This window comes from Pipistrellus hanaki (genome assembly GCF_964339955.1).
Source record: "Pipistrellus hanaki genome assembly, chromosome: 7".
In the NCBI taxonomy this organism is placed as follows: Eukaryota; Metazoa; Chordata; class Mammalia; order Chiroptera; family Vespertilionidae; genus Pipistrellus; species Pipistrellus hanaki.
In genome coordinates, this window is record NC_140509.1 from 4,621,899 (window position 1) to 4,646,350 (window position 24,452).

Genomic DNA, 24,452 nt, shown 5'->3' on the forward strand with positions numbered 1-24,452 from the left:
GGAGCCGGAGCTGCCGCCCCCGAGGAGCTGCGCTGAGCGCCCTCGGCGGTTAAAGCAGCACAACAGCCTCTGCACGGCCCTGAGCAGCCTTGTTCCCAAAGGTCCCTGCAAAGATAACAGGAGAGCAAATGTGACTCCTGGACTGAAACTTAAACACATTGTTTAGGACTAATGTCACTATGTTCGCTTATCTGAACCAATAGAAACACCTTCTTCTATGGATGTAATTATTTCCTTTTTCTTTTTTAAAATACACTAAGGGCCTGGTGCAGGAAATTCGTGCAGGGGAAGGGGGTCTCTAAGGCTGGCTTGCTCCCTCTCACAATCGGTGACCCCTTGGGGGATGTCCGACTGCCAGTTTAGACCCGATCCCGGTAGTCGGACACCCCTCTCACAATCTGGGGCTGCTGACTCCTAACAGCTCACCTGCCTGCCTGCCTGCCTGATCACCCCTAACTGCCTCTGCCTCAGCTTTGTCTGGAAGGACATCCAGAATGATGTCCAGAAGGCTGTTCAGCAGTCTGGTCTAATTAGCATATTACCCTTTTATTATTATAGATTTTTTATTATTTATTTATTTATTAAAAATATATTTTATTGATTTTTTACAGAGAGGAAGGAAGAGCGACAGAGAGCCAGAAACATCGATGAGAGAGAAACATCGCTCAGCTGCCTCCTACACACCCCCTACTGGGGATGTGCCTGCAACCAAGGTACATGCCCCCGACCGGAATCGAACCTGGGACCTTTCAATCCCAGACCAAAGCTCTATCCACTGAGTCAAACCGGTTTCGGCCAAATTTTTTTAAAACTGATTTCAGAGATGAAGGGAGAGGGAGAGAGAGAAAAATCAATGATGAGAGAGAATGGATAGGCTGCCTCCTGCCCACCCTTTGCTGGGGATCAAGCCCAGGGATTGAGACCACAACCTGGGCAATGTGCCCTTGACTGGAATCGAACCCGGGACCCTACAGTCTGCAGGTCAACACTCTAGCCACTGAGCCACACTAGCCAGGGCCCTTTCCCTTTTTCGTAAATGCCTTTGTCTCCTAATCAGAACACTACTTGGGCTTCTGCCTGAGTCACTGCATCCTGAATAGCTCTTCTTACTGACCTCAACTACATGCTGCTGCTTCTCACTTGAAAGCCTTTATTTTTAGGTGAACATGTCTGCGGAGGGAGCAGGGGGAAGGCGGGGCGGGTGGGGCCTGGAGTGCAGAGGGAGGGCGTGCAGGCTACTCTGCGGGGGATGCGGAGGTACAGGAGGGTTTGGAGCAGGGGAGCAGGGAGTGAACTGTTTGGAGCTGTCATCTGTTTCTTAATTTTTTAACCCACTGAACCTCTTTTATTTTCTTTCTTTTTAAAAAATATTTTTATTGATTTCGGAGAGGAAGGGAGAGGGAGAGAGAGATAGAAACATCAATGGAGAGAGAGAATCATTGGCTATCTCCTGCATGCCACCTATTGGGGATCCAACCAGCGACCCCGGCATGTGCCTTTGACCGGAATCGAACCTGGGACCCCTAAGTCCATAGGTTGAGGCTCTATCCGCTGTGCCAAACCGGCGAGGGCTGCTTTTTTTTTTTTTTTTTTTTTAATATTGAATCTTTCTTTAAACAAAATCTCTCTCAGAACCCAGACATACAAAGGAGCTTCAGTGAAGTTGACTTGGCAGAAGCAGTGACCAGGGCCTGGAGCGGAGGGGTGGCTCCTCTGGGAGCACAACGCGGACGCCATGTTCCGGAAAGATACCCAGGAGCCGTGGGGGGCTGGCAGGGAGGCCCTGCTGGCGGCTTCTCAGTCAGTGGGAGTTGTGCTCCCTGCTGGCTCCTGCGGCTGGTGGAGGGATGGAGGGTCAGGGACTCCCAGGCGGGGGTGGAGGGAGAAGCCGTGGTGTGAGCTGTGGGTGAGAGAGGCCACAGCTGATAGGCTACTGGCTGAGAGACCTTGGCTGGTTCTGGAACCTTCTTTTGAGACCCAGGAAAGGCAGGACGTGGGGCCTGGATGCAGCTGGGACTAGGACAGCACATGTCCTGCGTGCAGCCCGGGGAGAGAGTGCTTCCAGAACCTTCCTCTTCATCCTCAATGTCAGGATCAGAGTCCGGTGCCCCGCAGAGGCCTGGCACACAGTAGGCCCTCACTATATGCTTCTGGAACGAATGCATAGGCTCCTTGAGGAAGCCAGTGGAGGCCTGACTCTGGGAGCGGGCGAGTCCTTCCCAGCAGGGCCCAGGGGCGGACGGCGGCAGTCCAGGGCCGTGTGGGGTCCTGGAGAGGAGACTGGGGGCTAGGAGTTGGGCACTGGGCTTCAGGCTCCAGTGGCCATGAACCCACCCTGTGCCCTGTGTGACCTTGACCTTGGTTCGCCTTCCGTGGGCTTTGGGCCATTTCTTTTTGGCAGAAGGGTCTGGATGAGGTTTATCAAACTGCAGTTTGCAACCCCTTTGGCACATGTGAAAAAGCAATCGGTATTAAAAAACAAAACAAACCCCGAACAAGAACAGAAACTATCAGAGCCCATCGCAGGTTACAAGGGTAAGTATTGTTTTGAGCAACCATTGTTTTGCTTATGTATAGATGGAGGTGTGGGCTGTCTGATGTGAAATTTGTTTGATACTGTGGTGCTGGTGAAAAGCTGTAAGCCACGGAGCCAGCGGCCCGGGAGGGGTCCTTCCCCCCCACATTCTGGGGGCCTTCCCGAGGTCACACAACCGGGGACTCCTCTCCCTCCCCGAGGCAGCAGCTGCCTCGCGCTCCGGGCCGCCTCGCCCCTCCCGCCTCGCCTCTTCCTGCTGGAGCCTCTCGTCCCTCCTCCCTTTCTCCCTGGGACAAGCCTCCTGCTTCCCAGGAAGTCGGATGGGGGTTCCGAGGGAAGTCAGTGTGATCAAACGCGGGTGGCACCGGGCGCTCCGGGCCGGGAGTTCACATAAAAGTACCAGGAAGCAGACGCCCGAGCGCCGGGCGCGGAAGAGAAAGCAGCGAGCGGGGCAGGACCGGGGGCCGGAGCCTGGCGGGGACCAACGCGCGGGGCCGCCGGCCTGTCCCTCTGGCAAGGTGCGCTGTGCACAGCGAAGCGCTTCCTCCCGCCCCCTCCCCTCCCCCCTTTGGAAAGAAAGAACCCAGAAGTTTGAGCCAATTCTGGAGAGGGAGCGGCTGCACTGATTCGGAAGTTGGATCTCTCTGTGCACAGGAATGCGGAGAGAAAAAAACAAAACCCACCCATTGCTTCATTTCCCCTCCAGCCAGCGCTCTCTGTTGTGCAATGGGAGGGCTTTCCACGTGGAGGAAAATGAAGCCCGGTCTGCGCCGCGCGGAACGAGGCGCCTCGGGGCTCCGCCGGGGGCGAGGGCGGCGCGGGGCGGGAGGCGGCCGAGGGCCCCCGGGTCCTCCGCGGCTCCGCGGGCTCTCCGCGGCCCGGGGACCGAACAGGAGGTGATGCAGGGAGCCCGGGGGCAGGCCGCCCGCCGAGGCCGGCCTCCCGGAGCGGCGGTCCGCCGCGGGCTCTGGCGCTGGAGCGCCGTCCGGGGAGGCGGCGGGGACCGCTCTCCCCCGCGTCCCCCGGGCGGGCGTCCCGCTCGGCGTCCGGAGGCCGAGCCCGGGCGCTCGGGGGGCGCGGGCGGGGAGGCGGGCCGCGCACGTGGGCGCCGGGGCGGGCCGCGGGGCGGGGGGGGCCGGGCGTGGTCTCCCCGCCTCCCGGGCGGGATTTGCATGTGTGCGCGGCGGCCCGACCGACTTCCTGCTCCTTCTACGCGGCAGGTACGCGCCGGCGGGTCGGCGGGCGGCGGGCGGCGGGCGCGCCCAGACGCGGGCACCTCCTCACCCGGACGCCACCGCCGCTCCCGGCCGCGCGGCGCCGCCTTCCGCCGGGGCCGCCGGTCCTCCCGCCGCGCCCGGCTCCGAGGTGGGGACGCGCCCCTGCCGCCCGCGGTCCCCTCGGTCCCCGGCGCCCAGCCCGCCTGAGCCCCGCGCACCCCGGCCGCCGGGCTGCCCCGAGGGCCGGAGCCATGAGCGAGATGTCCAGCTTCCTGCACATCGGGGACATCGTCTCCCTGTACGCCGAGGGCTCCGTCAACGGCTTCATCAGCACTTTGGGGTGAGTGCTCCGGGCGCCGCGGGGTCCTGCCTCCGCCCCCCAGGCCCGGCGCCCCCGCCCGGGAGCGGCCCGCCCGCGGGGAGAGGAAGTTCAGTGTTTGCCCAGGTGGAGCGGTGCCCGCCGGAGCCGGCAGGAGCGCCCTCCTCCGCGAGCCTCCGCCCGACGGGCGCGGGGACTTCCTCGCAGGTGGTCCCGGGGGCGGGGTGCCGGGCCGGGCTGGGACCGGCGTCCGGGCGCAGCTGAGCGCCGGCTCCATCGGGGACCCGGGCACCTGTGCGAGGTCGCGCCTCCCCGGACCTGCCCCGGCAGTAGGGGCGTCTTCCCTTCCGGCGCCCCGGCCCTGGCCCGCCGCCCCTCCTCCCCGTCTCTCCTGTCAATTTCCTGCGCAGCTCACCTGGCGCCCCTGGGTCTCTGGTCCCAGGATCTCTGAAGCGGTTGACAAATATTAATTAATTCTGGCCGCCACCCCCCAGGGTGTGGGCTGGATAAGCAGGGAATCGATTCAGGTCCCTGGAGAGGCCAGGCCTGAGGCCGGCACAGGGCGGGAGGAGGCAGAGGGAAGGGCTCTCTCCAGGGAGCAGTTGGGTGAGTCTGGGGGTGGGGTGGGGTGCGGTGGGGTGGACTCCCCACTTCTGCAGCCAGGCCTGGGCAGGGCCTGCTCCCTTTGCCCCATTTTCAGGATGGGGACCTGCTAGGTTTGCCACTGATAGATGAAATAGAGAAGGCCGGATGCCAGGACACAGGCTTTATTGAAGACAAGAGTACCACTGCCGGCTGCTTCCAGAGAGAGAGCAGAAGAGAGGGAGGGCCGTGTACAAGCACTTTTTAAGGGGAGGAAAGAGAGGGGACGGGGCTTAGGGTACTCAGCACATGCAGATTGGTGGTTCCATGTAAGGCCTATGATTAGGGACCTGGGGACTTAGGAATGGGGGCTTAGGGTATTGGCAGGTGCTGATTGGTGGTTCAGTGCTCAGGAATGTCCGGCCGCAGGTGGGGTTTACCTCCGTCCATCACGTCCTCTGCTGACCCTCCTCCGCAGGCGGCCAGCCACCAGGCCCTCCGCACTGGGTGTGGAGGACAGCCCAGCCCCTCAGCCCGGCTCTCACCGGCCTGGCTCACCCCGGGAGGGAGCGGGTCACCTGCCCCCTTGCTGTCTCCCAGGGCTGATGGGCGTTAGCTTTCTTTTGGTAGCGAAGGGAATCTAACAGGACGGGTGTGTGTGTGTGTGTGTGTGTGTGTGTGTGTATGTGTGTGTGTGTGTGTGTATGTATTTGTGTGTGTGTATGTATGTGTGTGTATGTGTGTGTGTGTATGTGTATGTGTGTGTATGTGTGTGTATGTATGTATGTGTGTATGTGTGTATGTGTGTATGTGTGTGTGTGTGTGTGTGTGTGGGGGGGGCTAACTGGGAGTCCCAGCAGACCCTGCTCTCTTACCTCAGTGTCCTCCCTCCCTCCCCAATCTGGCTTCTTTTGCTCAGGCCCCTGAGGACGGGATAAAGGCACATCTGGGCGGCACCCCCAGCCCCCCAGCAATGACCAGGCTCTGGCTGCCCCTCAGGTCAGGCGCACAGCACACACCTCTGACAGGCTGAGGGGAGCAGAGAGGTGGGCGGTGGGGGCAGATGGTGGCAGCCCCGACTCCTGTCTGAACAGCACTGGAGGCTTTAGGGAAACGACCGTCCTCTCTGATGCCTTGTGTCTGCTCTAGCCAAGCACACGGCGGGCCACGCACACGGTTGGCCAAGCACACGGCGGGCCATGCACACAGCGGGCCACACACAGAGTGGGCCACGCACACGGCTGGCTACACACATGGCGGGCCATGCACAGAGTGGGCCACGCACACGGCGGGCCATTCACAGCGGGCCACGCACAGGGTGGGCCATGCACAGAGTGGGCCACGCACAGGGTGGGCCAAGCACAGGGTGGGCCAAGCACAGAGCGGGCCATGCACACCTCCGGCCATGCACAGAGTGGGCCACGCACACAGTGGCCCGTGAGATCTAGCAAATCAAGGGAAACACCTGCCCCCCCCACAGGCCTCAGCCCCTCGCAGGGATCCTCTGTTGCTGCCTCTCACCTGGGCCCAGCGGGCTGCTTCCTCCGTCCACGCTGAGCCCTGTGGACAGGCGACTCCGAGAGCCCTGCTCTCAGGCCGCCAGTCCCTGTGCAAACACTGCCCGCAGCTCCGACCCCCACTGGCGGGCCACCCTCCCCGCCTGGCACTCCAGCACCAGCACCTGCTGCCCCAACTTCTTAATTTTGGGGCTTTGCCACCTCCCCCTCCAACCACCCCCCAACCACCTGCTCCCAGGTCCTGGAACCTGCCCATCCCAGGTCTCTTCACCTCTGCCCTCTGCCTGCCCGGCAGCCAGGCTCCGCCTGGGTAGCCCTGACCCCTCCGCCCAGACCTACTGCGAAACGGCCCCAACCCAGCAAAGTCACCCCCTTTCCTCTGCTTCGCGCTGCTATGTGCAGACTCCTCTCTGGCGTTCATTGTGCTGCTTTACAATTAGTCGGAGGTTCTTTGTGTGGCCACCAGTGCTGGCACCTCGCCAGGATTAACTGCTTCCTGACACGTCTGTGCACGCAGCAGGCGCCGGGCGCGGGGCGCTCGGTGTCGGATGAGGGGCCGAATGTCGCAGCTTCTCAGGCCTTGGAGTCCGTGAGAGAATGTTTCTAAGCACCGAGTCGTTGCTACTCAACGTCTAGTGCCTGTGGAGCCTCGTCAGCACACCTGGAAGCTTTAGAAAACAGATCTCAGACCCGCCGCCCCATGGAGTAGGAAGCTGCACGCTGGTCCAGGGGACTGGGTGCCTTACAGCAGGGTGGGGGGTGTGTGGGGGGTCCCCGAGGTCTGAAAGGTTGGCGGCTGCTGCCTTGCAGCGTGAAAGCATTTCTCTCTGGTTCTCTGCTCCGTCCTCACCGGGCCTTCCTGGCTCTCCTCGACCCTGGCCCCTTCCCCCAGCCCGGCTGCGGGTGCCATGCCTGGGAGCCAGGAGGCTGATGCACTGGCTGGAGGGAACAATGTGCTGGAGACAGGAGTGGCCTGGAGGGCAGGGGCTGGCTCCGCTGGCGGGTGGGAGGGGGCAGCGGTAGAGGAGGGAGTCTGGGCAGCTTCCAGAATGCAGCCAGCTCTGCAGGCCGGGCAGAGGGGCCGTTGGGTCTGCCTGGATAGTTAGGGCTCCCACTGAAGGTGGCCCATGAACTTTCGGAGGGGGGCTGGGGGGGTCTGGCAGCAGGTGCTGGAGGGAAGCAGGCCGCCTGGCCTTGGCCGGAGAGTGGCCGGGGCCTTGCCTCGCCCCTCGCCGGTGGAGGCGGCAGCGGCCGGGTGGGAGCGGCTGATGGGGTAGTGAGAGGCGGGGGTTGATGTGGCTTCCGTGAGGCCGCGGGGAACCGGCCTGAGTGTGCAGCTGGGCCCTCCGGGTCTCACATCCAGTCCCTTTGAGCGCTCCGAGGGGTGGCCCCAGGCCACGGCCTCGAACTGTCTCGAAGCTGAGCTCCCAACACTGGTCAGGGAGCCTCTGCCCGCCCACTCCTGGGTGTTGGGCGCCATCTGCTCCCAGACCCTCCCAGCCTCCCTCCCGAAAGCTCATGCACAGTCTTCAGTGGGAACCCTAGTTGTCACCCGGGCCTCGGGGAGCACAGGGCGGGTCGTAAGGCTCCCCACTCGGGGCTCCCTGCCCACCTCGTAGCCGGATCCCCCCCCAGGAAGGCTGGCATGGAGGTCAGGACCTGAACGTGTGGCAGAGGCAGGGTTCATGGGAAAGAAAAGAACATGGGGAAAAGCAGAAGTCGAGGGAAAAGAGGAAGACGGAATATGCGGTGGCTGACTCCTACCAGCCCCGAGTGGAGCCGGCCGGGCGGAGCAGGGCTGCGAGGACAGACTGTGTGAACATCTCCCTCGCAGCGTTGTGGGGTCGGAGTGGACTCGGTGGCAGGGGGCATCACGTGTGGAAGAGGCCCGTTAACTCTGGTGACCTTGGCAAGGCCCTGCTTCCTTCAGCCCGCTGCCCTCCGCGGTGTGCAGCTGGTGCCCGAGAATTCTCTGGGGGATTGAAAAAGCCCAGCTCCTAAGTCCTGTGTCAGACCAACTGTGTCAACATTTCCAGGGCTGGGTCTGAGGTTGGATTGCTTTAAGCTCCACGGGGGATGTTAATGGGTACCGGGCCCGGGATCCCCAGTCTGAGAGCCCGCAGGCAGACAGGCTGGGAGAACGTCTGCCTGTGGAGTCTGCTTGCCTCTTGATCCAGAGAGTCCACCTCAGCCTTTGTAAGACCTCATTAAGTCATTCAACAAACATCTATTGAACACCTACCCTCTGCCGGGCGCTCAGTAGTGACTGAGACAGCACAGACTGTTCTAGTCCGCACAGCAGGAGCCGAGAGATGGTCCGTAGGAGCCCTGGAGCCTCTTGTCCCGACCTTGTAATTCCGGGAGGGGCCCCGCCCGCCCTGCAGCCGCATCCCTCCGGGCAGATCGCAGACCTGCCCAGGGCTTTCATGTAATTGTGGTTTCGCTGGCCTGTGCCCCCAGGCAGGGCTTGGCCTCAGCTGAGCCAATCCATGCCACTAATACACATGGAGTGGCCAGATTATTACGATCTGTGAACGCATAATAGATAATCCGGCCACTCAGAGTGTGTGTGTGTGTGTGTGTGTGTATTAGAGGCCCGGTGCATGAATTCATGCATGGGTGGGGTCCAGCCAGCCTGGCCAGAGGAAGGGGACATGGGCGGTTGGCCAGCCTGCTGCTGTTCGAACTCCTAGTCGAGGGGACAATTTGCATATTAGCCTTTTATTATATAGGCGCAGGGGTCTTCAAACTACGGCCCGCAGAGGAGTCTGATCCGGCCCGCCAGGTTTTTTGGGCAGTGAGCGCAGCCGAGGTGTTACAGTAGGAATTAGTAGTTCATATAGTCCGGCCCTCCAGCTCTCTGAGGGACCGTGATCTGGCCCCCACTTTAAAAAGTTTGAGGACCCCTGAATTATGGGTTCAGAGATCATCATCATCTGGCCACTCCGTGTGTACCTGATGGAGTAGTAAATCTGAAAAACTCAAAAGTTACCTGTAACACCACTGGACCCTTTGGCCTTCTCATCTACAACATAGGCACTCACGCCACAGGCCTTCGCCTCCTGGCTGTTGGGGACATGCATTCCTGTGCCAGCACCCCGTGGCCAGGCTGCACAGCGTCCCGGGTGCGAGCACCCAGGTCTCTCTGCGCTGGGCACTCGGGTTGCTCCTCAGGTTTTGCCATGGCAGACAGCGGGCCCTGAGCACCTGATTCCGGACGTGCCCGGACACCCGCCCAGTTACTCTCAGGATAATTCCTGGAAGTGGAATTCCGAGGCCCAAGGGAAGGCACACTGGTCCCCACAGGCTCTCGAACCCCCGCGTTTCTCTGGCGGCGGAGGCCGTGGGAATGGGGACCCCGTGCCAGGGGCATGACCCACTTCACGCGCAGCTGGAGTCTCCCAGGGCTGTGGGGAGTAAGACCAGCCTCGGCTCTGGAGGTTGGGTGTGCGATCGGGGGAGGGGGAGGGGGGAGGGGGAGGGGGAGAGGGCCTGGCGGGGGCGGAGTCAGCCCGGTTCCGCTGTGGGCTCGGGGATCCAGGCTGTGGTGCGCTCCTGGCTCTGCTGGAGCCACTTGCTCGCTCTGCCCTGCCCTGCATTCCTGACCCCACGTCCCCCTGGGCGGGTGGGGCAGTGGCTGGGGTGGGGGTGGAGTGATGAGCTGAGTTTAGGGTGGGGCCACCAGCTTTCTGCTCTCGGCCTCGGGGGAGGTTTCCCGGTTTCGATTAACCCCTGAGCACAGGCCTGATGGCCCTGCCTCACCCCGCGGGGGGCGGGGAGGAGGGCAGAGGCCACACCTCTGCGTGTCCGTCACAGGGGAGCCCTGAGCCCCTAGGGTCCCGCTGGCCCTCCGGCAGTGGCAGTGGCACCGGTATTTGCCGGGAGGGCCCGGCTCGGGGAGGCGGTGAGCAGGGCCACAGCGCAGGGTCTTCAGACAGGCTGCGGCCTTTCACACCAGGGACCGTGGGCACGGCACTGAGCCTGGGCCCTGGCCACACAGAGCCGGGCGGGGGCTGGGGCCGGGCGGGGCACAGTGCAGAGCGTGTCCACTTGGGCACAGGCTGGAGGCGCTCCTTGAGGGGCTGCGGGGGGGGGGGGTGGACTGGGGTGGAGGGGGGTGATCACAGTGGGGGGTGAAGCTGTGTGCCCTGGCAGGTGGGCAGAGCCAGGAGAGGCGGGGACCCTAAATCTCAGCCTGGGGGCAGCTGCAGGTGCTGGGGACACCTGTGCACATTTGGTTCTCAAATCACGGTCAGCCAGCCAACCGCACCCGCCCCCAGCCGCAGGAGCGCTGGCTCCAGGGTGTGGGCCTAGCAGCGGGGGCATGGGCACGGAGGGGAGCCGGTCTGGTCCCGGACGCCGGCGCTGGCAGCGCTTTTCCAGCTGGCTCTGGCTCCGACCGCCACCTCGGCCCCTCACCGCCCGCCTGAGGCGTGAACATGACTCAGGAAAGGTAGAGCCATTTAGAGCACCACATGCCCACATCTTAGACTTAACAACTGTCTACAGTACCTTGGTTGAGGGCATATCCCCAGTAGGGGGTGTGCAAGAGGCAGCTGATCAATGACTCTCTCTCATCGATGTTTCTAACTCTCTATCTCTCTCTCTTCCTCTCTGTAAAAAATCAATAAAATACTTATACAAACAAACAAACTAAACTTTAATTAAAAAAGAAACAATGGAAAAATATCCTCAGGTGAGGATTAACAAAGTAAATAAATAAAAACGGCATCTCTAAGCGGTAAGGTTGTGTTCCTGTCTTAGCCTCTTAAATGCCTATCTTCTAAAACAGTGCCCCGACCCCCTGCCCCCACCACGCTCCCCAACAGGCTGGGCGGCTGCGGACTGGGCACTCTCTGGGTTTGCCCGGAGCTCCAGGGCGCGCCTCTGTGGGCCGGGCGGGCAGGCTGGGCCGACTCCTGGTGATAGAGGGCAGGAGAGGCTGAGTGAGGCCAGGGCTGGCTCCTGTCTGCACCCCTTCTCTGCCTCAGCTTCCCCTCCATCTCTCCTGCTCCCTGTCCTGCTCCTCGCTGGCCTGACAGATGCACCTTCCCATCCCGGCGGCCGTGCCAGACCCCGGACTCCCAGCGGCCACCCGATCCCGAGCCAGAAATGCAGGCTGGGGCCCGGCTCTGTCGGGGCCTTTATCTCTGTGGGGCCACGGCTCGTCCTTGGCGCCCTCCATTCCTCACGGGCGAACCTTCTGGGGTCTCTCAGTCCTTTCAGGCGTGAGCTCTGCAGACCGTGCACACACAGCCTGGCGGCCGGGGGCCCGGTGGGTCCCGGTGAGAAGGATGGGCTGTCCGGGCATGGCTGTCCGCGCAGGCCTGCTGAGGCCCATGTCTTTTCTCTGAGGAGCCAGGGACCCAGCCATGAAGCTGGGTTCCTGTCCCTGCAATCCCCCCCACCCCATCTAGTGGGTGTGCCGTGGGGTGTTTGGAGAAGGGACCCCAAGTGCCCACCTACCACCAGCCAATCCCAGTTCTGACAGTGCCGGGTGCCGGAGGGGGTGGTGGCCAGCGCTCTGGGCCGAGGTCCGGAGACGGGTCTGGAGCTGGCTGCTCCTCTCCTCCCCGTCTCCCCTCTCCCCCCATCCTGTGCCTCAGGCTCTGAGCTGGATTGGGGGGACGGGATGTCTAGGGTCCCTTGGCATTTGCCCAATCTGTGATTCCTGCTCCTGTGGCTGCTCCGCTGGGGGCCTGGCAGGGCAGGCTCTGCCCAGGCCCCCTGATCAGATGGTCACCCCCCCACTCCTAGCTCCTCCCCCTCCTTATCTAATCTTCCTGCCCGCACTGGCCCGCCCGCCTTGGCTCCTCCTGGGTCTCAAAGTCCATCCCTGGCAGAGTGGGGCCAGTGAGGCCCCGGCACACCGCTCCCGTTCTCTCCCTCCCACCGAGGCGCAGACCCCAGGGCAGTCGGGCACAGCTCCCTCCTTCATGCCCGTCCACCAGCTCCTCTGAGGGTCCTCGGGCGGGGCAGGGTAGGCCAGGCTGCTGTCCGGGCACCTGGCGCGGTGGGCCGGAGCTTCTCGGGGGTAGGACCGCGCCCCGCGCATCGCCCGCTCCAGGGAGGCTGGTGCCTCCGCTCTGTGAGCCTCACTGGACGTGGTGAGAACGGCGTGGAGTCCTGGGTGCAAAAACGATCCGTAAAGTAGGAGCAGCTCTCCTGTGACCCAGGCTGGGGTTAGGGTCAGGGTTAGGGTGCCACCGGCCTTGGAGGAGGTGGGGGTGGGGGTGGGGGATCTCTAAGCAGCTAAGCCAGGCTTGAAGGTGGCCGGCAGGACGGGCATCAGCAGCAGTGGCACGGCCAGGTCCGGGGCTGGCGGCACGGGAGGGGCCCTCCAGGACCTTGGGCGGAGGGGTGCTCTGCGGGGGTGGGAGTGGGGCCACCTCCCCGGATGGAGAGCCCGGCTCTGGTTACGGCGCCAGGCGCCTAAGCAGCCCAGGCCGAGCGCCTGGGACGAGCTCGTTTCATAAACAGATGCCCGGGGGCAGGGAGCTACTGCCCCGGACACGGGTGCCACCAGGCGGGGAGGGGTCCCCCGGCGACCCTCTGCAGGCGGCACGGTGCCCACCCAGGTCAAGGGCGCGCCTGGCCACGGCCCAGCGTCCGGGCTGCGACTGGCAGTCCAGGCAGGCCTGGCCCCGGCTGCGCTGGGCCTGTGGGGAGGCGGTCGTTGGGGCACTGGGTGGGTGTATGTGACTGAGTACGTGTGTGTGTGTGTGTGTGTGTGTGTGTGTGACTGAGTGTGTGTGTGTGTGTGTGTGTGTGACTGAGTGTGTGTGTGTGTGTGTGACTGAGTGTGTGTGTGTGTGTGTGTGACTGAGTACGCGTGTGTGTGTGTGTGAGTGTGTGTGTATGTGTGTGAAAGTGTATATGACTGAGTACGTGTGAGAGTGTGTATGTGTGTGAGAGTATGTGTGTGTGTGTTTGTGAGTGAGAGTGTGTGTGTGTGAGTGTATGTGAGTGTGTGTGTGATTGTGTGTAAGTGTGTGTGTGTATGACTGTGTGTGTGACTGAGTGTGTGTGTGACTTTTTGTGTGTGAGTGTGTGTGACTGAGTGTGTGTGTGTGAGTGTGTGTGACTGTGAGTGTGTGTGACTGTGTGTGTGAGTGTGTGTGACTGTGTGTGTGAGTGTGTGTGTGTGAGTGTGTGTGACTGTGTGTGTGTGAGTGTGTGTGACTGTGTGTGGTGTGAGTGTGTGTGACTGTGAATGTGTTGTGTGAGTGTGTGTGACTGTGTGTGTGACTGTGTGTGTGTGAGTGGGGGGGGGATCTGGGTAGGAGCGGTGTGCTAGGCGACCACAATGCTGCTCTCCGAACCTGGTCCACCTGGGACAGAAGTCCTGGTCTTGCCCTCCGAGGCTCCCCTTCATCAAACTTACCCATCTGGCCCTGACCGGTTTTGCTCAGTGGATAGAGCGTCGGCCTGCAGACTGAAGGGTCCCAATTCCGGGCAAGGGCATGTACCTTGGTTGCGGGCACATCCCCAGTAGGGGGTGTGCAAGAGGCAGCTGATTGATGATTCTCACTCATCAATGTTTCTAACTCTCTCCCTCTCCCTTCCTCTCTGTCAAAAATCAATAAAATATATTTAAAACAACAACAACAACAACAAAAACACACACAAAAATGCCGAAACCGGTTTGGCTCAGTGGATAGAGCTTCGGTCTGCGGACTGAAAGGTCCCAGGTTCGATTCCTGTCAAGGGCATGTACATTGGTTGCGGGCATATTCCCAGTAGGGGGTGTGCAAGAGGCAGCTGGTTGATGTTTCTCTCTCATCGATGTTTCTAACTCTCTATCCCTTTCCCTTACTCTCTGTAAAAAAATCAATAAAATATATTAAAAAAAAACAAAAAACAAAAAAAACAAAACACACCCCCCTCCAAAAAAAAAAAAAACTTACCCATCTGGCCCTGGCTGGTTTGGCTCAGTGGATAGTGTGTCAGCCTGCGGACTGAAGGGTCCTGGGTTTGATTCCGGTCAAGGGCACATGCCTGGGTTGCTGGCTCGATCCTCAGTAGGGGCCATGCAGGAGGCAGCCCATCAGTGATTCTCTTTCATCATTGATGTTTCTGTCTCTCCCTCTCCCTTCCTCTCTGAAATGAATAAAAATGTATTAAAAAAAAACACACACACACAACAAAAAAACCAGTCTGGTGTCCTCTGCTCTCGGCTCCCTGGACTGCCCATCTGATAAGGACTTTCTTGCTTCTAGTGAAAGGCTCATGCAACGTCCCTCCGCCCACTCCACCCTCCCACTCCACCCCTGCCCCCTCCGCCCACTCCACCCTGCCCCATAGCACCTTCCTGGGAAGCCCAGCCCCAGGGAGCCGGGAGGGCTGGAGGAGGAGGCCGGGCTGCGGAGGGACCTCTGGGCTCTCGGCTGCTGCCGACGGCTGCCTTCTCTGCCTGCAGGCCGGTCGGGGTTGCCCTAGCACCAGGTGGGAAATAAAAAGACGAAGGCGCAAGGTGCCACCCCAGAGGCCCCTGGGAAGATGCAGACGCAGCCCGGGGCTCCCAGGCCATGCTGAGGCTGCTGGTCCGGCCGGGAGGATGGGGTGTGGGGTGTGCGAGCCCGAGGAACCTCTGCCAGTCCCACTGCTGACCTTGTCCTGATGCCTGGGAGCCCCACGGCTCCTCCGTCCCCCCCCTCACCCCCGCCATCCCCTCCTACAGGCCGTGTCTGTCCCCTCTGGGCTCCCAACCTCATTTGAAATTCTCTCTGCCCAGTCCCCCCCTTTCTAAGTGGCCTTTGCTTCGCCTGCCAAGTGCTCTCCAGACCCCTGGGCGCTGGGAGGGGCGTCAGAAGCTGCCCCAAGTGGCGGCCAGCCCGTGGCACCTGCTTTGCAAAGAGCCAGGCGGGGCGTTCCCAGGGGAGGGGGTCCGGCCTGGGGGTGGCCCCCCTCTGACAGGGACTCTGAGGAGGGGCCTCCACAGGCCTTGTGCGTGCCTCAGTGGGGCTGGGCGCTGTCCTGTGTGCCAGGTCCTGGCCACGGCTCTCTCCCCTCCCCCGCCAAAACCTCTCCCCCTAGATAAGGGCTTTGCTAAGAGACGGCCAGCTAATCTGATTCACGAAGGTCTGACAGGAAATTCTATGAATTATTCAAGGCTCTGCACACTGCCTGTTCGTTCACACCTTTGACGATTGGCCAGACCCTGACCTCTCCCTTCCCTGATGCCCACCAAGCCACAGCTGGTGCCGCCAGTTGGCACCAGTGCACACTCCTTATGTCATTAACTTCTCTGAGTGTGTGACCGCCTTCCCAAGAAGATCTGGACTCCCCGAGGCAGGGCCTTATCTCGGCTTCTTACGTATTTCCCTCCGCAGCCGGTAAACAGTTAATACTCTCCGTGCTGGTCCTGGCTGCGCCCGCCGGGGGCTGGGTCCGGGGACACAGGGAGCAGCACAGACACGTCCTTGTCCTCACGCACCTCCATCCCGAGAGCTCGGGGTGACAGCAAATAGCACAACGCGCAGCGGGCCGGGCTGGGCTGGGCCGGTGGGTGGGCGGGAACAGTGAGGAGGGGAGTGGAGGGAGCGTGGGAAAGGGCAGTCCACAGTCTGGAAAGGGGGCGAGGGAGGGTGTCCAGGGGATGGGGGTTTGAGCCAAGGTCTGAGGGAGGGAGGGAGGGAGCCCCGAGGGCACCTGGGGGCCGAGGGTTCAGGAGGGAAGAGGCAGGGCCAGGTGCCCAGGAAGGTTTGTGGGGCCCGGTGGGGGTGGGGGTGGGGGTGGGGGTGGGGGTGGGGCTGGAGCAGCGGGGAGAGGGGCAGGGGGAGGAGACGAAGTCCCAGAGGCGAGGGGTCTTCAGGCCACTGTGTTTGGTCTGTGCTCTAAGGTGAATGGTTCCAGAGTTCTGAGCAGAGGACTGCCCTGATCTGACTTACCTTTTGTTTTTTATTTTCCTAAATATATTTTTATTGATTTCAGAGGGGTGGGGAGAGAGAAACACCATGATGAGAGAGAATCACTGATTGCCTGCCTCCTGCAGGCTCCACATGGGGCATGGAGCCCCACAGCTCGGGAATCAAACCATGATCTCCTGGTTCATAGGTCAACGCTCACCACCGAGCCACGCCGGCCGGGCTGGGCTCACCAGTAGTTTTTAAAGAGCTCCCTCAGCCCTGGCCGGGCAGCCGTTGGTCACACCGGGCTGCAGGTCCCATCCCGGTCAGGGCACGTACAGGAATCAGCGATGAGTGCATGGGTGAGCGGAACAGCAGGTCTGTGTCTCCCTCCCACCCCTCTGCTGTGTGTGGAGGGGGCAGGGAGGGGGCTGGGGGAGACCAGGGAGAGGCAGCTCAGAAACGCAGTGCGGGCTGGGGGGCCGACGGGCGGTGACAGGGATGAGTCGGTTCCGCAGTGTCTTGTGGGGCCCTCGGGGCTCCCCGACAGCAGTGTGAGGGGCGAGTGGAGAGGGGAGCCAGGACCGGCCCCGGTGTTCGGGCCAGGAGGGGTGGCTGGGACGGGAGGGCTTCAGGAGGAGCCCGTGTAGGCAGCAGACACAGGAGCTCAGGTTTGCACCTCAGGGGAGGCAGCGAGACCGCCGAGCTGGCCTCCAGGAGGAGGGCGGGCGGAGGGGCGCAGGATCATCGGTGAGGGTCGGGGTGCTGAAGCCTGGGAGTGGCTGCAGTGACCACGGGCGTGAGCAGGTGGGGGAGGGGACAGCGAGGACAGCCCCTGCTGGCGGCTGGGGCGGGAGGGGGACAGCTGCCCTCTCGCTGTGAGGGCCACACCGTCCCCTGCCCCGCACCTGCTCCATCCGCCCGGCGGGCCTCGGAGCCCGGCTCGCTGCCTGCGGGCCATGTCCCTGGCCAGACGGTCCAGCATCTCCGTGTGCCTGCAAAATGCCAACAATAGCCAAGCCGGTGGAGAAAACGAAAAGGTGCTATGTGGAGACTGGGGAATAAATCCGCTGGCTATTACCATTACCGCGGACCCCCCTGCTGGTGATGCCGGAGGGGGACACTCGGTGTGGGCACACGGAGTAGCTGCCATAGGAAGACCTGCAGCTGTCTGTTTCGGCACTAATATACACAAAAGGTTATACCTCGCCTGTTCTGCATATTTAACTTCCAAACCCAGTTTTCTCATATGTAAAACGTTACTAATGACTAGCCCTGTGGGGAAGAGGGTGAGAATTCAGAAGAATTGTTAAGTGCTGAGATGCAGCCAGTCTCTGAAATATTGGGTTATCATCATTGCTTTAGTCTAGAGGTTGGGGTGGCTTTGAAGACTTTTAAATATTGGAATGGATGAATGGATGGGTGAATGGTGGGTGGGTGGGTGGGTGGGTGGATGGATGGATGGATGGGTGAGTGGATGAATGAGTGGTGGGTGGATGGATGGATTGATGGGTGGTGGGTGGGTAGGTGGGTGGGTAGTGGATGGATAGATGGGTGGATGGGTGGGTGGGATGGATGGATGGTGGGTGGTAGGTGGATGGTGTTAGGTGGGTGGATGGATGGGTGGATGAGTGGGTAGATGGATGGATGGGTGGGTGATAGGTAGATGACAGTCGGTGGGTGGATGAGTTGTGGGTGGATGGATGGATGGGTGGTGGGTGGGTTGATGGTGGGTGGATGAGTTGTGGGTGGATGGGTGGGTGGTGGGTAGGTGGATGGTGGGTGGGTGGATGGATGGATGGGTTGGTGGGATGGATGGAGGGTGGGTGGATGAGTTGTGGGTGGATGGACGGGTGGGTGTTGGGTGGATGGATGGGTCATGGGTGGATGGATAGATGTTCACAGGTTGAGAACCGATAGCAGGGTCGCCTAAGACCATTGGAAAACACAGATATTTACATTACGATTCATAACAGTAGCAAAATTACAGTTATGAAGTAGCAACGAAAATAATTTTATGGTTATTTTATGTTGGGGGTCACCACCACATGTGGGGCTGTATTAAAGGGCCGCAGCATTAGGAAGGTTGAGAACCACTGCTCTGGTTGGTGTCTCATGAGCTTCTCTGTGCACCTGTCGCCAGTTCTCTTGGCCTGTTTCTTCCCTGTGTGTCTTTTTGACTCTGTCTTTTCCATCTCTCTCCCTCCCTTACTCCGTCTCTCCCTCCCTTACTCCATCTCTCCCTCCCTTGCCCTGTCTCTCCCTCCCTTGCCCTGTCTCTCCCTCCCTTGCCCTGTCTCTCCCTCCCTTGCCCTGTCTCTCCCTCCCTTGCTCTGACTCCCCTTGTTCTGTTTCTCTTGCTGAGTTGTCTCTCTTGGCCCCTCGCCCCCCCTCCACCACCCACCGCCCTTTCAGGTCTGTGCACAGGGGTCGGCTTGTGACAGGAGTTACACCCACGTGTGTGACAGCCCAGGCTCCCGTGGGGGCGGGAGGGGGTACATCTCCCTGCTTTTCCTGGGGCTCCCCCGTCTCCACTCCAGGCGGCCTTCCCTTCACCAGGAAAGGGGAGACTGGCTGGGGAGGGGGCCTGGCCGCCGGTGTCCTGGGACCGCCCGCGGGAGGGCTGTGGGGCTGGGTCTCCTCCGCTGAGCCGCTGCCTTGTCCGCAGGCTGGTGGATGACCGCTGTGTGGTGGAGCCCGCGGCTGGGGACCTGGACAACCCCCCCAAGAAGTTCCGAGGTAAGACCCCTCCCCCCCGAGCTCCCCCAGGCTGCCGAGTCCCGGGCCTGGGACGAGTCTCAGCCCATTCGGCCCGGAGGCCGCGCTCAGACAGGGCCGAGTCCCGGGCCTGGGACGGAGTCTCAGCCCATTCGGCCCGGAGGCCGCAGGTCAGACAGGGCCGAGTCCCAGGCCTGGGACGAGTCTCTCACCCATTCGGCTCGGAGGCCGCAGGTCAGACAGGGCCGAGTCCCGGGCCTGGGACGAGTCTCTCACCCATTCGGCGCAGAGGCCGCGGGTCAGACAGGGCCGAGTCCCGGGCCTGGGACGAGTCTCTCACCCATTCGGCTCGGAGGCCGCGCTCAGACAGGGCCGAGTCCCGGGCCTGGGACGGAGTCTCAGCCCATTCGGCCTGGAGGCCGCAGGTCAGACAGGGCCGAGTCCTGGGCCTGGGACGGAGTCTCAGCCCATTCGGCCTGGAGGCCGCAGGTCAGACAGGGCCGAGTCCTGGGCCTGGGACGAGTCTCTCACCCATTCGGCCCGGAGGCCGCGCTCAGACAGGGCCGAGTCCCGGGCCTGGGATGGAGTCTCAGCCCATTCGGCCCGGAGGCCGCGGGTCAGACAGGGCGGCCCGGAGCCTCCCACTGCCCAGCGCAGAGCCCCGGCTCAGACCTTCGTCCCCGCGGCCCGGGGCCACGCCCCCCTCGGCACTCGGCTCCTGGCCCCGCTCCCCCGCTCCCCACGGCCACAGGCCTTTCTTTGTCCGCTGGGCGCTTTGGGGGGCTGGGCAGGAAGAGAATTCCCGGGCGGCAGGAGGCCAGGGCGAGAGCTCTCCTCTGGGTATCTCCTCGCGTTGGACCTGACGGGCTCCAGCCCCCCCGGCCGGCTGTGTCCTCAGCCCTGTTTCCCGGAGACTCCTGCCCCCGGAGCTGGGGGACCCGTCCCGGCTCCGCCGAGCCACCCCGGCCGGGCCTTCCCTCCGCCTCCTGGGTCGTGGTCCTGTTGGAGGCTCCTCGGCTCCGCCCGGGCAGCCGCAGGGAAGGGAGATCCCAGCCGTCACCGCGCCAGCCCAGCCGGGGAAGGTGTTACTGTGATCACCTGTGAGGCTGAGCCAGCCAGACGGCTCCCGCTCCTGGCTCCTGCTCCTGGCTCCCAGCTCTGGCTCCCAGCTCCTGGGCGGGGCGGGCGGGCGCAGGCAGGAACATGCCTGGCCGGGCCCTGCCCTCTGCTGCCCACGAGCGGCTCCTCCCGGGATGAGCTCAGTTGTCCCCGAGAGGGTGCTGGGAGAGGGTGCTGGGAGAGGGTGCTGAGAGAGGGTGCTGGGAGAGGGGTGCTGGGAGAGGGTGCTGGGAGAGGGTGCTGGGAGAGGGTGCTGGGAGAGGGTGCTGAGAGAGGGTGCTGGGAGAGGGGTGCTGGGAGAGGGTGCTGGGAGAGGGTGCTGAGAGAGGGTGCTGGGAGAGGGTGCTGAGAGAGGGTGCTGGGAGAGGGGTGCTGGGAGAGGGTGCTGGGAGAGGGTGCGGGGAGAGGGTGCTGGGAGAGGGTGCTGAGAGAGGGTGCTGGGAGAGGGTGCGGGGAGAGGGTGCTGGGAGAGGGTGCTGGGAGAGGGTGCGGGGAGAGGGGTCCTGGGAGAGGGGTCCTGGGAGAGGGGTGCTGGGAGAGGGGTGCGGGGAGAGGGTGCTGGGAGGGGGGTGCGGGGAGAGGGTACAGGGAGAGGGTGCTGGGAGGGGAGCGGGTTAAGGTGACCCTGGGGCAGCCTTGCCTGCTGCCTAGGCCTCGCCCACCATTGGAGCCAGAGAAGAGGGGGTTCCCCCAGCCCCAGAGTCCAGGCCCCCATGTCTGCTGTTGAGCTCCTGCTTCCGTCACGGGCCTGAGTGGGGCTTTGCTTGGGAGTCTAGGGGACACGCCTGGGTCTGGGAGCGGCCTGGGGCCCTGGCCTTTCCTCACATCTCAGACCCTGTGCCCGCACCCTCTCGCTCATGCCCGTCCCCGGGGCTCCCATCCCCTTCCTTCCGCCGCACCGGCTCCTGCGGCCCCTCCCAGGCCGCAGCCACGCCCCACCCGCACCTTCGCACCTGCTGTTCCCTCCTCCCCCAGGTCCTTCCCCGTGTCCACACGCTCACGCTCCCGTGGCTCCCTGTGGCCTCGGGGTCATGACCTCCCTGCACTCTCCCTCCCTGCTTTTCTTTCTCCAAAGCGTGCATCTGACCTACTGCTGCACGTGTCCAATTACTCATGCACCAGCCGCTCCTGCCCCTGCCTCTGCCCCCCGGCCCCGCCCCGCCCCTGTCCCCCCCCACCCCCCCTGCTCTGGGTCTTGTTGGCGAGGCCCACCGGAGTCCCGGGTTGAGCCCGGCCTCGAGGGCCCTGGGCCCAGGTTCTGGGGACCTTGGGGGTCGGTGCAGCCTCCTGTGAGCGGTGCAGCTCTGAGCTCGCCTGCCCTGGGCCCTGGGGTGCGAGTGGGGAGGGGAAGGAAGGCGGTGGCTCCTCGGCCGAATCAGGAGGGCTCTGAAGGCGCTGCAGGAGGGTGGAGGGGTTTCGGCACCGGCTGGCAGAGCTGGGCGGGAGAGGGGGTGAGGGCCAGGGTGGCTGTGCGGGCAGAGGGCCCGGAGGGAGAGGAGTGCGCAGTCTGTGCTGGGACGGGCGCTGACAGTGGGTGTGGCAGAGAGTTCAGTGGACAGAGTTTGGGGCCACTTAGCAGAACAGATGCTCCTTTGACTCGCTGCCCTCCTCTCCTCACTCCTTCCTGCTCCTCCCTCCTCCTTCCCCTTTTCCCCCAGCCTGTACGCAGGCCCATCCCTGGGTCCTGGGCTGCGGGCTGCCGCCTCTGCGCCCCGCGAGCTCCTGCCCTCTGTTTCCCCCCCTCCCCCCGCCAGCTCCCGCCCTCTGACCCCCCCCGCCAGCTCCCGCCCTCTGTCCCCCCCCCCGCCAGCTCCCGCCCTCTGCCCCCCCCCGCCAGCTCCCGCCCTCTGTCCCCCCCCCGCCAGCTCCCGCCCTCTGCCCCCCCCCACCAGCTCCCGCCCTCTGCCCCCCCCCACCAGCTCCCGCCCTCTGCCCACCCCCCGCCAGCTCCCGCCCTCTGCCCCCCCTGCTAGCTCCCGCCCTCTGCCCCCCCCCCGCCAGCTCCCACCCTCTGCCCCCCCAGCTCCCACCCTCTGCCCCCCAGCTCCCACCCTCTGTTCCCCCAGCTCCCACCCTCTGTGCCCCACTTGCCAGCTCCCACCCTCTGCCCCCCCAGCTCCCACCCTCTGCCCCCCCCCCCAGCTCCCACCCTCTGCCCCCCCCCCCAGCTCCCACCCTCTGTGCCCCCCCAGCTCCCCGGATGGAACAGGGGCCTCATCCTCCACCCTCTGCACCAGGCCCTGCCCGTGGTGTCGCGGGGAGGGAGGCGGGCCCCTGGTGGCTGGCGGTCACAGGCGCAGTGTTAGCGATTAGGCAAGAGAAGGACTCCCACCTCAGGTCTGAGGCCGAAGCCCAGAGAAGATGGTGGAGCTTGGCCTCCGACCGACCGGAGCTTGGCTCTCTGTCCCCGCCTCCCGCAAACGCCCGGCCCTGGGAGGTGGCCCTGGGAGGTCCCGCCAGGCGGGGGGCCGTGGCTGGAGGCAGGCGGGTGGCTCTCCCTCCTCCCCAGAGCCCACTCCCCTCGCCTGCTGCTGGAGGCCTGGCCGCCCGGCCCAGCCCCAGGCCCCGCCCTGGCTCACCAGCGCCCGCTGGGCCGTTTGTGGGCTCCGCTAGTCATCTTCAGAGCCTGCCTGCCCCAGCACGTCCTGCGGATTCTTTCCAGAGGCTGCGGGCCCTGGGCGCCGGGCTGCTGCTGCCCAGCGTGCAGAGCGCTGTGCCTCCGCTGTGCTCCAGGTCTGGGGTTGTGGCTGCTCCCGCCCGAGCCCTTTCTCGCCTCCTCCTGCAGCTGGGCCCCGTGACCTGCACCCCCGCCTCCCGCCTGGGGAAGCTCGGAGCTCACGCCCAGCTGCAGGGAGCCCGGAAAGTGTGGGGGCCTGACCCTCCGGCTCTGCTGGGGCAGGTGCTGGGGAGGGTGATGAGGTGCTGGCGGGCGGGGTTCCTCCACCCGCCCCATGCCTCCTCTCTACCTTCCATTTTCCAAGCTCAGTTTATGGTTATTGTCATTATTAAGACATCAGCTCTACACCCATGTACCTATGCTGCACTCTACCAGATCTTTCACCATTGATCTCAGGTCTTCTCATCTTTAAAGAGAAGCCCCCAGTCTCCCCCTTCCCCTCCACCTGCCCCCCATTGGGCAAGCGCTCCCGGAACACGCAGGGACTGGCGTGGGCCTTCAGGCCTGCATCCCGCCGCGGACACCTGTGCTGCCCCAGGCGTGAGGCGGGGAGTGACACGGGGACTGCGCCCGCTTTCCCCGCCGTTAAAGGTCTCCCCGCACCTGCTCCTCTGGCTACGCTGTTCGAGAGCCGTCCGTGAGGAGCCGGGGCTCCGGCTGCCTGTGTCATTCTGTGTCATTCCGTGTCATTCTGTGTCATTCTGTGTCATTCTGTGTTGTTCTGTGCCATTCTGTGTCATTCTGTGTCATTCTGTGCCATTCTTTGTCATTCTGTGTCGTTCTGTGTCGTTCTGTGTCATTCTGTGTCATTCCGTGTCATTTCGTGTCATTCTGTGTCATTCCGTGTCATTCTGTGTCATTCTGTGCCATTCTGTGCCATTCTGTGTTATTCTGTGTTCTGTGTCATTCTGTGCCATTCTGTGTTCTGTGTCATTCTGTGCCATTCCGTGTCGTTCTGTGTCATTCTGTGCCATTCCGTGTCATTCTGTGCCATTCCGTGTCATTCTGTGTCATTCTGTGTCATTCTGTGTCGTTCTGTGCCATTCTGTGCCATTCCGTGTCATTCTGTGCCATTCCGTGTCATTCTGTGTCATTCTGTGCCATTCCGTGTCGTTCTGTGTCATTCTGTGCCATTCCGTGTCATTCTGTGCCATTCCGTGTCATTCTGTGTCATTCTGTGCCATTCCGTGCCGTTCTGTGTCATTCTGTGTCATTCTGTGTCGTTCTGTGTCATTCTGTGTCATTCTGTGTCATTCCATGTCATTCTGTGTCATTCCGTGTCATTCTGTGTGACCATGCTCCGTGGGGAGCCGGCCGCCAGCGCGCGGGTTCCTGCTGCCGGCCACTCAGCTCGCTCCCAGCCGTGGTCGCGGCCAGCGCTGCTCGGCCAGCCAGGCCTCTGGGTGTATGCCCAGGAGGTCCTGTGTGGGGAAAGGCCCTGCTGCCCTCCTGGGGCTGTGCCTGTCACCCCTCGCCCTGCGCACCCCCCTCACCCCCACTGCCCGTGGGTGCTCCTCGCCGCCCCCTCCCCCCCCCCCCGCCCTCCTCCCTGGGTGGCATCCACTGGGTATGAAATGGGTCTCACTGCGGCTTGGTTTCTGTTCCTCTGACTGCCAGGGAGATCCAGCATCTTTTCACGTGTTGACTTGCCATTCAGAACTTTGTTCTTAATGCTTTTCTCTGTATAAAAGTAACACAGTCCAGCCGGCTTGTTGGTTGAGTGTCGACCTATGAACCAGGAGGGCACAGGCTGGATTCCCAGCCCAGGCGCATGCCCGGGTCACCAGCTCGGTCCCTTAGGGAGCTGGTGAAATCAATAAAAACACATTAAAAAAAAAGCATTACAGAGACGAGCTCCAGGATGAATGGAGCCGTGCCCCACCATCCTCACTCGCCTCGCTGCCCCCCCCCCAGCCCCC

General features: G+C 62.8%; 1 protein-coding gene across 3 annotated transcripts in view; it reads left to right on the top strand.

Annotated features, from left to right (window-relative positions):
• Positions 1-3,320: 3,320 nt before the first annotated feature.
• Positions 3,321-24,452, top strand: part of ITPR3 (inositol 1,4,5-trisphosphate receptor type 3) — a 68,664-nt gene continuing 47,532 nt past the window's right edge. For 2 of the 3 annotated variants that reach the window (XM_084890994.1, XM_084890995.1), the window contains exons 1-2: positions 3,725-4,093; positions 18,688-18,758. In XM_084890994.1, the coding sequence (XP_084747120.1) occupies positions 4,005-4,093; positions 18,688-18,758 (160 nt within the window). In that variant the 5' untranslated portion in view covers positions 3,725-4,004. Of the gene's footprint in view, positions 3,433-3,724; positions 4,094-18,687; positions 18,759-24,452 lie in introns of those variants that run through there. The other variant, XM_084890993.1, reaches the window with a different exon arrangement.